The sequence below is a fragment of the Protomyctophum bolini genome, assembly GCF_963924005.1.
Source record: "Protomyctophum bolini genome assembly, chromosome: 12".
Lineage (NCBI taxonomy): Eukaryota > Metazoa > Chordata > Actinopteri > Myctophiformes > Myctophidae > Protomyctophum > Protomyctophum bolini.
In genome coordinates, this window is record NC_137873.1 from 25,949,306 (window position 1) to 25,963,234 (window position 13,929).

The 13,929-nt window shown below is 40.7% G+C and overlaps 2 protein-coding genes across 4 annotated transcripts in view; both read right to left on the minus strand.

Moving 5' to 3' along the window:
- The window catches only part of LOC308326366 (rho GTPase-activating protein 12-like), a 52,649-nt gene extending 50,703 nt beyond the window's left edge, over window positions 1-1,946 (minus strand). For all 3 annotated transcript variants that reach the window (XM_080779193.1, XM_080779192.1, XM_080779191.1), the window contains exon 1: window positions 1,745-1,946. The gene's annotated coding sequence lies outside the window, so the exon portion shown is untranslated. The remainder of the gene's footprint in view (window positions 1-1,744) is intronic.
- Window positions 1,947-4,094: 2,148 nt separating this feature from the next.
- Window positions 4,095-13,929, minus strand: part of LOC308326407 (kinesin-1 heavy chain) — a 29,105-nt gene continuing 19,270 nt past the window's right edge. The window contains exons 16-26 of the mRNA XM_080779283.1: window positions 13,365-13,553; window positions 12,855-12,972; window positions 11,917-11,972; window positions 11,393-11,502; window positions 10,881-10,982; window positions 10,625-10,685; window positions 9,913-9,984; window positions 8,807-8,911; window positions 8,208-8,424; window positions 7,429-7,564; window positions 4,095-6,688 (exon numbers count right to left, since the gene is read on the minus strand). Coding sequence (XP_080635409.1) covers window positions 6,685-6,688; window positions 7,429-7,564; window positions 8,208-8,424; window positions 8,807-8,911; window positions 9,913-9,984; window positions 10,625-10,685; window positions 10,881-10,982; window positions 11,393-11,502; window positions 11,917-11,972; window positions 12,855-12,972; window positions 13,365-13,553 — 1,170 coding nt within the window. The 3' untranslated portion in view covers window positions 4,095-6,684. The remainder of the gene's footprint in view (window positions 6,689-7,428; window positions 7,565-8,207; window positions 8,425-8,806; window positions 8,912-9,912; window positions 9,985-10,624; window positions 10,686-10,880; window positions 10,983-11,392; window positions 11,503-11,916; window positions 11,973-12,854; window positions 12,973-13,364; window positions 13,554-13,929) is intronic.

The window sequence follows — 13,929 nt, forward strand, 5'->3', positions numbered from 1 at the left end:
GTAGAAGTTGGAGAGGTTTACTGCCTTGCTCAAGGGCAGATCAGTGGTGTATATTATTGAAGGAGCAGAGCCGACTGAGTCTTAACTCTTATGTGCTCTTACAATACCATCTACTTCTAAGCTATCTAAAAACAAGGAACATGTCGTTGTTGTCATTGCTTATCTCAGGAACACGCCATCATGTGGTTTCACATGACGAAATACAGATGGGAGTGAGTGGAGCTTCTAGGAAAGAAAGGTCACGAGAGAGTGACATGACAGGAGAGGAGTTGTGTCTGTGAAGTCGAGGACTATTTGATAAGGCAACTGTAGTGAAGAATCTGCTATCGTCAGCACGTTCACTGATGCACCCCTTACAGTTGTTTTTTTCTCCTTCCTCAGCAAAGTGGAGAGCAATGCCTCGGAAGGAATTTTCAATTTTCAATATGAGCCTGTAAGGTGTTTTCCATCGAAGTGCGGGCATCGTTCTTCAGTGTCAGGCTGTCAGCTCTGAAATGGCTCCACTTTGCAGAGTTCACCGTTTTTACAAAACAGAGATGAGTTTAATATCACTCACTGGACTCTGTAAAATTGTAATAGTTAGCCAGCAACTGCCTCCAAGTTAATAGTCATTAGTCATGTAGATACATTAGCTACATATAATGAAGATACAGAACGTGTGTACTGTGTATGTGTATATCATATAGACTATACTATATAGAGTGTATGCACATGCATAAAGTGAATGGCAGATCGAGTGGCAAAGTGAGAGAGAGAGAGCGAGAGCGAGAGCGTGAGAGAGAGAGAGAGAGAGAGAGAGAGAGAGAGACCCGACTGCATGTGTCAAGAAATATGACTTCCAGGGTTCAGGTGATACAAGTAAATTGGCTGTTAAACACACATCTCCAATCAATGTGATTTATACTGTAACATCATACATCACAGAGGTCTGAAGCAGAAGTACTCGCTCCTCAGGAGGGTGACCTCTGGGTGTAAGCACACCAAATATAACAGCTTGGTTCAGCACAGTATGTCCTAGTTAAACAACTCTCTCCCCACAGCGTTCCTTGAATCAGAGCAAATAGGCCATGTCTCACTCAGACTATGCTAAACCACACACAGCATCACTGCATCCAGTGTGTGACATTTATGGAATTTTCAGGGGGAAAGTGTTGGGTAATGTTGGAGCAATAACAGCAATTACTGTACTTACTGTAGAAATCTATATTCCACGAACTGAAGAGTTTGTCAGCTGTTCAATATGAATTGGAACTATCTTACCCCATTTATAAATATAGATTTTAAATCTTTATTCCCATTTGTGTAAACAATCCTACCAATGCCCCCAGAATACAGCGAATTATGCAGTTTACAAACTATACCTGCTGTCCATCTATCAAGAGCTATGACAATCAAGGTGTCTCCACGACCACTGCTACACAATGTTTACGTTTGAAGCGCAGTACGCACTGCTGCAAGATTACTACAGTAAAACAGAAAAACAGAATAAACAGGGATGCTTTTTAAAGTCACTTGTCAAATTGATTATTGAACTGATCTACAGTAGCTTCTAGATCAGTTATTGTTTTCTTTTTTTTTTTTTAACCTGCGACACCGTTTACACTCTATACATGAACATGAGGCAGGGCAGGTAGAAACTGGAGTAGCTAAGCTGTTGCTAACGTTTTAGCTAATTAGGGTTTTGTCTGATTCTCTTTCCCTGGAAGTGTAAATCCAAACACTGGAACTCAGGGAAAAGTCTTACCTTCTCTTGTAGCGAGAATCGGATCCAGAGGGAAGACAATAATAACACGCGCGTCGCGGCACGTTTTCCTGGATTAAAGTTTAAAACAATCCCATGAATGTTCTTCTATTCCTTCTTCTTCCCTCCTTCGACCTGTATGTGAAAATCCACTGTCTGGTTACTTCTTTGCGAAAGAAAAAGGTAACACAGGACAACCCGATGTTCCGTCAGCTCTTAACACGTTCGTCAAGACGCGCCTTACGAAGTAATACATATCCGGTTGGCAGACCTCAAAATAAGATATATATATATATTTTGACTAATAAAACATGAATAAAACATTATAAAATGAAGAAGCACTATATATTTGATTATTTACTGCAGGGGTCTGCAACAAGTGCCATGTTTTTATTTTCTAGATAGTCAGTAGTGTACCATGTCAACATGCATTTTAATTACATCAAAGTCAATAATATAACCTTTTCCCTTATTTTTAAAATATTTTCTTTCATAATGATCATTAGACTCAGTCAGAGCAGACTCCCACCCCAGTCAGAGTTCAGAGTTTTAATGAATGTAGAAGAATGTGATGTAATTTACATATCTATTGTAAGGGTAATACACATTTTGTATATCCTATAATTTCCCAATAAGAATCCGTATTATTCAATGTCAAACAGCAGCAGGCTTGTGAAATTAAGGTAGGCCTATAATAATTCCTTTATGGCATTTTGCACTGTCCAAAATACAAATAACGTTACAAAAAGAAAATCACAGCACCTCAAAGGCCCTTAAAACAAGGCTCCAGACCTCCCAAAACAAACTGGTCAGGCTCCTATACTTGGCCTCACCCCCCGAACCCACCTCACCCCTGCCCACTTTGACAGGCTGGGATGGCTTAGGGTCGACGACAGAGTACAGCATCTTGCAATGGGTCTGGTCCACAAGATTCGATACACCACCAAGATACCCATGTACCTGTCTAAATACTTCCTTAATGTAAACGAAGTCCACACCCACAAGGGCACAACACCAGAGGGAGTGCAACAAACCATGTACAACCCAGATTCGGCACAAACAAAGGGACTAAATTATTTTCGCTCCTATGCCACCAAAATGTGGAACGCCCTACCAACAGTCATTAAGACATGTGAATCCCTTGACTCCTTCAAAACCGCTCTCAAAGGGCACCTAAGGATGGCTGCAATTCGAAACTGGCCTCTGTAAAATCTGAATCCCCCCACCGCACCCCCCCCCCCTTTTCCCTTCACTGTATCCTTTCCCTTTTTGCTTCCTATATGATGAATTCTGTCTCTAAATGTTTTGATGAATTGAACAATGTGGACCCTGAACTTGTAAACAAGTGTAATGCTTACTTGGGTCGTCCACTCACAGTTAACAGTCTCTGTATTGAGTTTGTGCTTAAAATGTACTGTAATTCTACAAACTGTTAATAAATATTTCAATCAATCAATCAAAACTAGGTGCTCGATGGAGATGCAAAAAATTATAATGTAAAGTAGGCTGGTGCTTCAAAGATCAATGGGACTAGACTAGAATACTAAAGAGAAGGCGGCGATCCGAGCACTCAAAAGGTTAACAATGAGGAGAGGGTGGATAAAAATAGATACTTTATTTATAAAAGTTAAAACAGGCCAACAAATAACGTTACTCTTATTTTGAAGTCCCACAACTGGAAGTGGCATGCTTATGTAGGTACAGTTTGACGAGCGAGTTCAGATTATTCTAATGTAACACTGTCACTGGTGGTGCAGGACAGCCTCCTCTTCTATTCGACTCGGTACGCGCTCCCAGCAGTTTCCTTTAATCATCATATTTCCCGGAGGAACAATTGCGCTTTGATTCGTTAATTAGTTGTCAGGCAACCAGAAGACTCGTCTAAACAAACTGCTGCTACCTCTGTCATAGCTGCTGTGTGTGGACAGTGGGCAACAGTTTACTTAAAAAGACAAGCATTCAATGGGACCATCCCTTCGGGCTATGGGTTAAATATTTCACCTGCTTTCCAGGTGTTTCCAGCGCTGCCAGGACACCACCTAGTGGGCAGCGTATACATTACATTTGAGTTGAACTGAAGGCAAATGACTAGAGGCAACATAATCATGATAATGATAATGACAAGTAGAAATTGTAGGAGACTGTTCAAGACAAACGTTTATAAAAATCCAAGTTTACTCTTGGTGTCTTCTTGCTCACAATTCCATAAGGTGTTTGGATATGACCTAAAAGTGCTAGTAAAACACTTGATGATATTATTAAAGCCTATATAGATAGTTATATTTCAATCAACTTATCTGAAAATGTCATAATGGCCTCACTTTTCAAATGAAAGGGAAAAAAGTACAAGACGTTTTCTCATAATTATTTAATCACACATACATTTACATCATGCAGTCAATCCAAAAGGTGATAATAACCTTTCCCATTTCCCTCCAAATCAGAGCCCTGCTATTGTGTCCCCGTTCTCTAGGAATGATCCAGTACCTTCATCCACAGATGGAATCCTTGAAATTGTCCTTTTGTTTGGGTTTTCCTTTTTAGAAACTATTACACAGTAATAAAAAGTGGCTATTTTATTTTTTATTTAGTTAAAGCAAACAACTTTCAATTTGGATAAACACCATAAACATAACATTTTGTATTTTTGTGTTTTAGTTTTTTTCATTATGCTCTTCCCATTTCATATCCAGTATTGGGTAGGAGCTATGGAAAAAAAGGTATACCTTTTGTAGACCATGCTGTGATGTATCACCATATCTAAAAGATCCAACAGCAGGAATAAACCTCTTAAGAGACACAATACATTGTCCTGTCATAGGTATGGAGGAGCCACTCATCCCACAGTGGGAAACTAAAATGCCCATACTAGTCCCAATTAATCAACTGATAACAGCTTTACTAATAAGTCAATTTGTTTAGCTTTAGAAACATCTTGTTCCTCATTCAAAGTAGCCACACATATGGAGTGTTTTCTACCACAGGAGAGGATTCTGAAGTGATATTGACCATAATGTTTCTTTTCAGAACAGGTTTACTTAATGTGGCAGGACTACAACTAAAAAAACAACAAAAACAACATGTCACCCTGGCCAAACCTAACACTTATGACTGATATACTCTTACAGTGTATTGCACTTGCACAAGTTGTTAGTGTTTACATGCTGAAAGGGGGTTACAGTCTCAGCAAGCTCTCTGCAAATGCTTAAGGAGTTTCAAATGATTAAAAACACAGTGTGGTGAGATAGAGCATGGGAAAATATTTTAAAATGGGAAACATAAAAAAAAAAAAGGGAAAAAAAAGAAAAGAATAAAGACAATAAAAGAGAATCCTAACCCCTCAACTACTTAAATTACCCTCTCCTCTCAATCATGATATGGGATTTCTTACATATCAAACTTCTGCCTTGCCATAAACCCTGCTCCTCTGATTGGACGATCAGTGGCAAGGGTCTGGCAACTCAAATGCAGCCCCACCCTGTCACATCCCAATCTACACACCCAAGCTATGGAACAATGCAACAAATACAGTACTGTACATACATCCAGCTGAGCACATTGCCTTACAGTTGTGCAAGTACAGTTAATAGGCCAAACATCCATAACAAATGACAGGGGCACCGTTTAGGGTAAAAAGGATTCGGTCAAAGTGAGGCACCCTTAAAATGATCAATTATATTACGTTTAATTGACTTGACATGGCAGGGAACGTCCCATGAGGAGCCGGCGAATCAATGCACTATTCCTAGGCGGGCACGTTTACATTAAATAATGGTTCCAGCCATCCATCAAATATCCAAGCAAATTAAAGGGACACAGCTTGTGAAAGAGCAAGTTACACCAGCCTAGCTAAGACAGGACAAGCATTTGTGTGGGTGCAATCTCAGCCTATACAACCTGCAGTCTATGTGCTCCAATGTGCAGATATAAATAGGATCCAGTAACAATGCATATTAAACCACCTAGAGAAGTTAAAACAGTACATACAGTATCTACTTGGATACTTGGATAGGATGTGTTCTTTATACCGGATCATTCTCCTACGTTCCTTCCTTGTTCTTTACAATACACCCTTCGTGTGAAGTCACCAATGACGAGTATACATAATTATTTTTTAATTTAATGATAATAAAAACAATTGGCCTCCACAGGTATTTAGTTAAATACATCTACACTGTCGCACGTCTTGGCATTTATTTGTTTTCCTCCTCTCTATTTTTTCCCTCTTCCATTCCCCAAATCCTGTAGAAGCGTGTGCAGTAGTGCCAATTTTACATCTGTACAACAAGACCGGACAAAAACAGTAGTGCTTGATGCCATCGAGTCGTTTCAAAACTGGAAAAACAATTCTCCATCTTTGATTTTTTTTGTCCTTAAAGAAGCATGTACAGTAAAATCTATCCAGAGAAAGTGTGGTTAACAACCGATAATAATGACGATGAAATTGTACAGAGGTTAGACTAGGCCGAGCTATTCTCGTGGCAGGGTCACATATATATATATATATGTTTTCGCTTGTTTTTCCAAAACCTCGCTACCGTTACATTCAGCCTGGCACGGTGCAGGAGAAAACGACCACGGATGACGACAGGCCGTGCAATCAAACGAAACCGAAACTCAGCAACAGCGATTTCGCTCGACGAGACAGCGCTCAAGACGTTTGGTTTTCGGTGGATAATGATATCTTAGCGTGTTGTAAATTAAATTCATTTTTAATATCCAGAGATATAAGAGATATGAGGAGGTGGGAGGAGTGGGGATAGGGTGGGGGGCGGTGGAGCTGTACAGGTCAGGAATATTTATATATATATTTATATTTATGAGGCTCCTTGGCCGTCTTCTAAAGCTGTGGCCAGGAGCTGTTTGCTGTAATGGAATGACAGGTTGTCGGGGATGATTTCAGCTTCTTCTTCTGTGATGTTGATCAGCTGTCCCTCTGCTTTTCAGCTGCAAAGGGATGAGGAGGAGAGAGGAAGAGAAGGGGAAAATTTAAGAAAGAGAGAAGGCTATCTGTGGATGGATGACACTGATTAAACATACAGATTCTGCTGCATTTTTATCAAAACATATACACGGCTAAAGTGAAACAGCCAACTGACACTGTGATAGTTTCACTTTACAAAATGCTGTCAAATGTCCGAAAATGTGTTTTACTGAGTGGCACTCCAACTCTCAATTCCATATAAAAGGAACATGTTCCAAAACTATAGCTAAGTTTCTACACACCCTGGACATAACGATGCTAGTGTGTCAAAGGGACCCATCCCCAAAACAAATATTGATCCTGACACCCGATGCTGAACACTAAGCAGCCACAAGCTGCTGTAATACATTACTGCAATAACATACAATACCATGCACCACCACAATGGCAAAGTTTAGGGCTACATGATACCAATTCCCAAGTCCATTGCATGGCTTGGTTTACATAATATGTTAATCACATTGTCATATTGATTACTACTAATGGAATACAAGATGTATTCAGTGCCATCTGTAAGTAAATACAACAGGTTGTTGTTGTTGTAGGTTACTTTAAACTCTGACATTCACTGAATCAGTCAGTCTACGTGAAATCAAACTGGATTAAGACCAGGTAAACTTCACCGAACTCTACTCTAGGAGTTATTTTCTTTTTTTATATAAGCGAGTCACCCTGGTGGAGACAGACAGGTCGAGAGACTTACTTCTTTTCCGGCTTGTTGCCACCCCCTCCCCTGATGGCCACTGTCTGGCTGTTCTGGTAGAAGCCCCCTCCAGTGCGGTTGAAGTTGGGGTGGGTGGGGGAGGCCACCGGTTGCTGCCCGGGCCGGATGGGTTTGGCTGAGAGGAAGAGAATAGGAGGGTATAGGAGATGAGTGGTTATGTTTAATTATTTTTCTCCCAGGTCCGTATATACAGTATACGTACCTCGCGGCTAGGAGTCGTGATTCGCCAGATCCACACACACATATATATATATATATAGCCGACCGGCAGATTACCTTGTAGCGTTGTTCCCGTTGCTATGCAACGCCTCCGTCACCACCAGCTACAGTCTTTTACAAATCGTCTCCATTACAGCAGGATTTTCTAAGCAGCATAACTCTAAAACTACGTGAGCTGTCCATGGAGGTCTTTCGCGCATCCGAATTTCGGATGTCTATTGTGACCTTGTCTCACACCACTCCCGACATCCAACTGTTTCTGGTGACAGGCAAGTGCCAGGCGAGTGCCAGCTAATGCTAACAATGACTGATCACAACACAACAACCACCACCTCATCCGTGCTGAAACGGAAACTAAACTGATGCACCGTACACTGGGTGTTAATAGTGGCATATTATTACTGTAGTACTGTACTACTGTAGTAGAAAGTCAATTTATGTCAAACAACGCAGTTGAATGGAAGTGTAATGACTTTCATGCACTGGTTTGCTGATATATATGGTAGGTTCATTCCGAATCCTGAAGCTCCTCTACTCACCGATCTGGGCAGAGTGCCCCCTCCTGGCCATGTTCTTGGCCCTGACTGCCTCCTTGATGCGGTCCACCTCCTGCTGGTAGCGTTTGCGGTCACGGGCGGCATTCTCCTTGGCCTCCTTCAGAGCAGACTCCAGGGCTTTGACCCGCTCAGCTGTAGCGCGAAGACGTTTCTCCAGTTTAGGAAGCTCACAGCGCAGGTCTGCATTGTCACGAACCAGCTGCACAGAGGAGGAAGAGAACTTTGGTTGGATGTGGTTTTAATGACTATCACACTAGTGCTGTGCACATCCTAAACCCAAGTAGGCCAGGTACTGGATAAAATCATGAGTGCTAAGAAAATTACATTCAAGCTCTATTGCGTTAGATTAGTCCAAACAAGGGAGCTTGAATTCTAGCATGCAGATATGGTTTTACGACATGGTGCAGAAGGGGCCAGCCATCTAGCACAGCGAACAACAACGTTCAGTTGACACCATTAGGCCATTCACAGCTTTATACCTTATATAATTATTGTGCACACAAGTCAATTTACAATTACAATATAAATTGGTCCGCCGACTGGCCGGCCAATTTTAATATAGAATGTGGATGAAGTCTCACCTGTTTGTGAACCTTGGTAAGCTGCTCAAGGTTGTTCTCAAGAAAGGAGATCTTCTGTTTCTGAGCAGCACTGCCACCCGTGTCATCAGAGTCCATCTCAGCACTCTGCATGAAGCACACACACACACATACACAGGTGATCAAATGCTCAATTACTTCCGCAAGCAGAGCGCGCAAGTAATCATTTCGCTCGGTCTCTTCAAAGTGACAGCCGTCTTTTTCAACCGTTTTTATGTGTATGCAAATCTGTGCCTGGTTTGCTGGGACCAGATTACACAGATGACCATTTCTCTTACGTCATCACTGAGAGCTAGTCATACATATACACACCATGTACTCTGGTCCCAGCTCTCAACGATGACGTAATGTGTAATCTGGTCCCAGAAAACCGGGCACAGATTTGCATACACATAAAAACGGTTGACAGCTGTCACTTTTTGGCACCAAGTAACCACAGTATACTGCTAATCAAATTACAACTACATACTCTATATGTAGTTGTAATGTGAAATTTGTAATTTGTAAATCTGTGCCTGGTCTGCTGGGACAGATTACACAGATGACCATTTCTCTTATGTCATCACTGAGAGCTAGATTAACTACAGATTTCGGAAGTATTTTAGATCATGTATATTTTAACAAATTTGAAAGTATCATTACAGAAATTGAAGTTAGAGACACATATTACTCTGATCATGATTTAGTATTAATATCACTATAGTCCAAAATGAAATAGATTTAAAACAATTGACAATTTACAATAAGTAATAAAATAATTATACTGTATAATATATTTTAATTCAGTTTATATACCTTTTTTTTTTCATCACATTTTTCTGTAAAAAAGTAGGTAGGTAGCAAATAGTTACACCTAATGATTATACATTTCAAACGTTCCTTCACAGAGATACTGAGATGTGACAGTTTACAGCGGTCGAAAGTACTTGCGCGCTCTGCTTGCGCACTAGTTGGCCATTTATGGCCTACTAGTGTGCAACAAGGCAGGGTGCAGTTCTAGTTTTGATCTATTTCCTACCAGATATTGTTCAATTAAATCTTGCCTAAACATCCTCAGAATATTGACACCAGGTTGAAAGTGCAGTTACCTTCTTGACTCTGGTGGCAAGGTCCTGGACAAACAGTTTCCTCAGGTTATGCAGGGTCTGTAGCTCCTTGGCCTGGGATATGACACAGAACAGACAAACAGAAAAACAAACATTTAGGCAGTGAGCAGATTTTTGGGAAGGAGGTAGGGGAGTGGGCAGAGAGAGATTTGTATAATTGTCTGTTTATTTGACAGTTGCTTTGGTAATGTAAAATGTTTTCCATGCCAATAAAGCCACTTTGAATTGAATTGAGAAAGAGAGATACTGATAAATAGTACTTTATCGTCTCCCAGAGGGAAATGAAGGTGCACAACCAGCACACAAGCGTGTTGTTTGTCATACCTTATGTTTGATTACTTTGTTTAACTTACTATTTGTTGTATTATTCCGGTGAGAACCATGTATAAGACCTTTATGGGTTTCCTTTCTCACCTGCACTTATTTTCTCTTTTAATAATATTACCTTTTTGTACTGTAAATTTGCATGACTGTAAAGACGAAACGGAAGCGGGGAGGAGACGTCACATCCTCCTTTATCCTCTGATCCTTGTCAGAGCTTCCATACTCGAGACTGTACGATGGACGCATTTCAAAATAGTAGGAGGCAACAGTCTGGCTTGTGAGACTACACCCTTAGGGACAAAGTGACCATCAAGGCCTTTCAACATGTTTCCAGGTAGTAAATGCTGTGATGTCTTCTCAGTGAACTCACCACTGTTTCCTCCAGTCCCTTCAAGTCCTGTCGTGCCTGCTCTCTCCTATCCTGCATCACCCTGGTCAAACAACATTGGATTTGAGGTTATTAACAGAGCGCCGGATACTTTATTTAAAGGGGGTGTCAGTGATTTCAGTCAAAAACCCTTAGGTTATCAGTGATATTTGAATTAAGTGAAATCACTGACTCTACCTTTAATGACTGCAACATTAAATATATTTTGCCATATGTAGAAGTGCGTGTGGTAACATACGTGAGTTCGTGCAGCTTTCGGGTCTTATCTTGGTCAGTGGATTTGAGTTTTTCATGTTCCACCCTCAGCCTCTCTTGTTCCAACATAATCTTCTGGTTAAGACTGGAGAGAGCAACACACCATCACACAATCACTACTGGGAACCATGTGCACTGGCAAGTATTTATTTCTTGGATTTAGTTTTTAAGCTTTTATCTATTGAAGTGTCATAATATCTCTGCTACAAGAAGCCATACGGGAAAAAGTGTGAGACAGACAAAAAGAAAGCAAGACAGGGGGGGGGGGGGGGGGGGGGGGAAGAGAGTGAGATGGGGATCTAAAAGAAACAGGAGAAATAAAGAGTGAGGAAAAGAGTGAAACAGGAAAAAAGAATAGGTAAAGACAAGGTGTCATGAGACAAGTCATAGGACGGCTTGGAACCCATGATTTGATGGACACGACAGGTGTGTGAGAGCCACTAGTTCTCCCAGTAGCACACCACTACAATAGTACTAGTAGTCAACATGTCTTACTCCTGAAGTTCAGTGATGAGCTTCTCTTTGTTGTCCAGCTCGTCCCGAAGACTACTAAGCTGTTTCTGGTGGGCCTCACGGTGGGAGTGGATCTGTTTCTCCACAGCCTCCTGAAAGAAAACCCACACACGATGAGATGCAACAACATTGTCACACACTAGTTGTCATACATTTACATGGAATTAAAGGATCATAATTCTCTAAAATCAAGGCTCAGAGGGAAAATAAAGCTAAAATAGCAAAAATAATGGAACTGGAAATGGTAATAAAAAAATATTGTAATGCTGTACTGCAGGTGCATGATTAAGTGTTTGTGTATTCTCTTCTTTGTTTTATCAACCAAATTGTTTAGGATCTGCATTTATCACTTTCTGGGTCACAGATACTCAACATAAACTCATTCACATCTATAAATAAATACAGGAGTTCAAAACTTATGCTTATACTGAATCAAAAGAAACAAATAATTCTGAATTCTACATGTATTATCCATTCAGCTCTGTTTTATGGACTGAGGGGTGTACCTTGACTTCATTGGCAGTTTGTATCTCGCTCTCCTTCTCCATGGCATGGAGTTTTTCTGCAAAAAAAAAAAAGGACCTCTGATAAATAAAAATGGTACAATAAGTGCAAGCCTGTTTAATAGAAGGTCTCTGACAATGTGGCGCAAGGCTGGTAACTAAACAAAGTCTGAAAAGTTATTGCTCCCAAACTGTGGAACCAGCTACCAAACAATGTCAGGCTGGCTCCATCTTAACTCTTGATTGATTTTGTATTGTATGTTCTTCCTGTGTTGCATTGTGTTTTTATTTATTGTTATGCCTACTGTACAGCACTTTGGTCAACTCTGTTGTTTTTAAATGTGCTTTATGAATAAAGTTGGATTGGAAATAAAAACCAGAAACATCACTTAAAAAATAAGATGGGTTGATTGACCTCACTCAGCATGGATGACCTCATTTAGGATAAGTCTCAAGGGTCATCCGAGTTCTGCCCAAAGGGGCTACAAGTCAAAAGTTCAACATGGTACATATGCAGTGTTGTTTTGTTTTTTGTAAGATGTAACTGTTCATAGTAGTTCAGGGTGGGGCCACGGCCTACTGATCAAGAGAAACCATTCGGTAAATGTAAAGTCACAGGTTCAAATCCCAGCCCTAGTAATAACTAAACTAATGTATGTATCTTATCAAGTTCGGCATCCTTGAGCCAAGCACTGCTCACTCTTTTTCAGTTGCTAATTGCTATGAACATTAGTAACTACCTACTGTAAAAGTAGTGAGAGTCTAAGTACTAAAAAGGTAAAGCAGTAAATCTTAAAGCTAATTTATTGCACTGCGCTTTCGTCACTGTGTCACACAACAAAACGTATGTATTTTCAATTGAAATGCCTCTTAAAATTTACAACGACACATTTTCTTCAGAGTAATGTGCCACCATGGCGTCACTGAGTGATGGTCCGTACCTTGGGCGCTGATCTTCACCAGCTCCTCATTCAGAGAGTCTATGTTCTCCTCCAAATGTCTCTTCTTCTGCTCCACGTTCTGCAGGTACTCCGACAGGGACTTGATTTTAGCCTCGTGCTGCAAGCAGGAGAAAATCCAAAGCGTTAAAATGTTTTATTATAAAGATGATCATATAGATTATTTTATGGATAGTTAAGTTGCTTGTGCATTTAAACAGAGAAATAACAGACCCACAGGGGAAACGGATGAAAGGCTGTATGTTCAAAGATGTTGGGAGTATATCAATATTCTTAAACCTTACATGTGATTGGGGGACGACTCAGACTCATATTCCAAGATAATTACTAATACATTTTAGCCTATTTGACAACATCAACTTTGTTTGACTACACTGTAAAAAGGGTAGCGAGTGATAATACAAGTCTGAGAGTGGACCCGTAAGAGTCCATGTGGATATATTTCTTCAGATCCAGATCAATGCTGTGGGGTGGAAGTCCTCCTCCTCCTACCTGGGAGATACGCAGCTGACAGGCGGCCAGCTCCTTCTCGTTCTCGTCCATCTTCTTGTTGCTCTCCGACTGTGTGCCCTCCAGCTGCTTACAACGTTTCACCATGGTCTTCACCTCCGACTTCATCTTGCTGATGTACAGGCGAGCCACCGTGAACTCCTCGTCTATCAGACCACTGCCTTCGTGTTGCTGAGGGACAAGAGAAATTAAAACATGAAGTTGAAGTGTGGGGGAGTAAAGGAGATTAGAAGTGAGATTAGAAGCCTCATATCAAAGTGATTGCTGTGTATGGTCAAAAAATGTCTCTGGTATCTCTTATACAGGAACAGTGATCCATGTGAGACATGAAGCACTGTTGTTCCTGTATGTTATCTGCGACTGCGTCAGTGGGTACTTTTGTTAATATGTTTCTCTAGACAAGATATTTCTGTTTATAGTATTTCGTGATTACAGGGATATTGCGGGCCAGCAATGTTTTACGGGCCTTACGGCAATCGGATTTGAGGCATTTTGTTCCAAATGGGCCACTTCTGCAAACTTTGGAAGCCAATGAGGATGGAATATG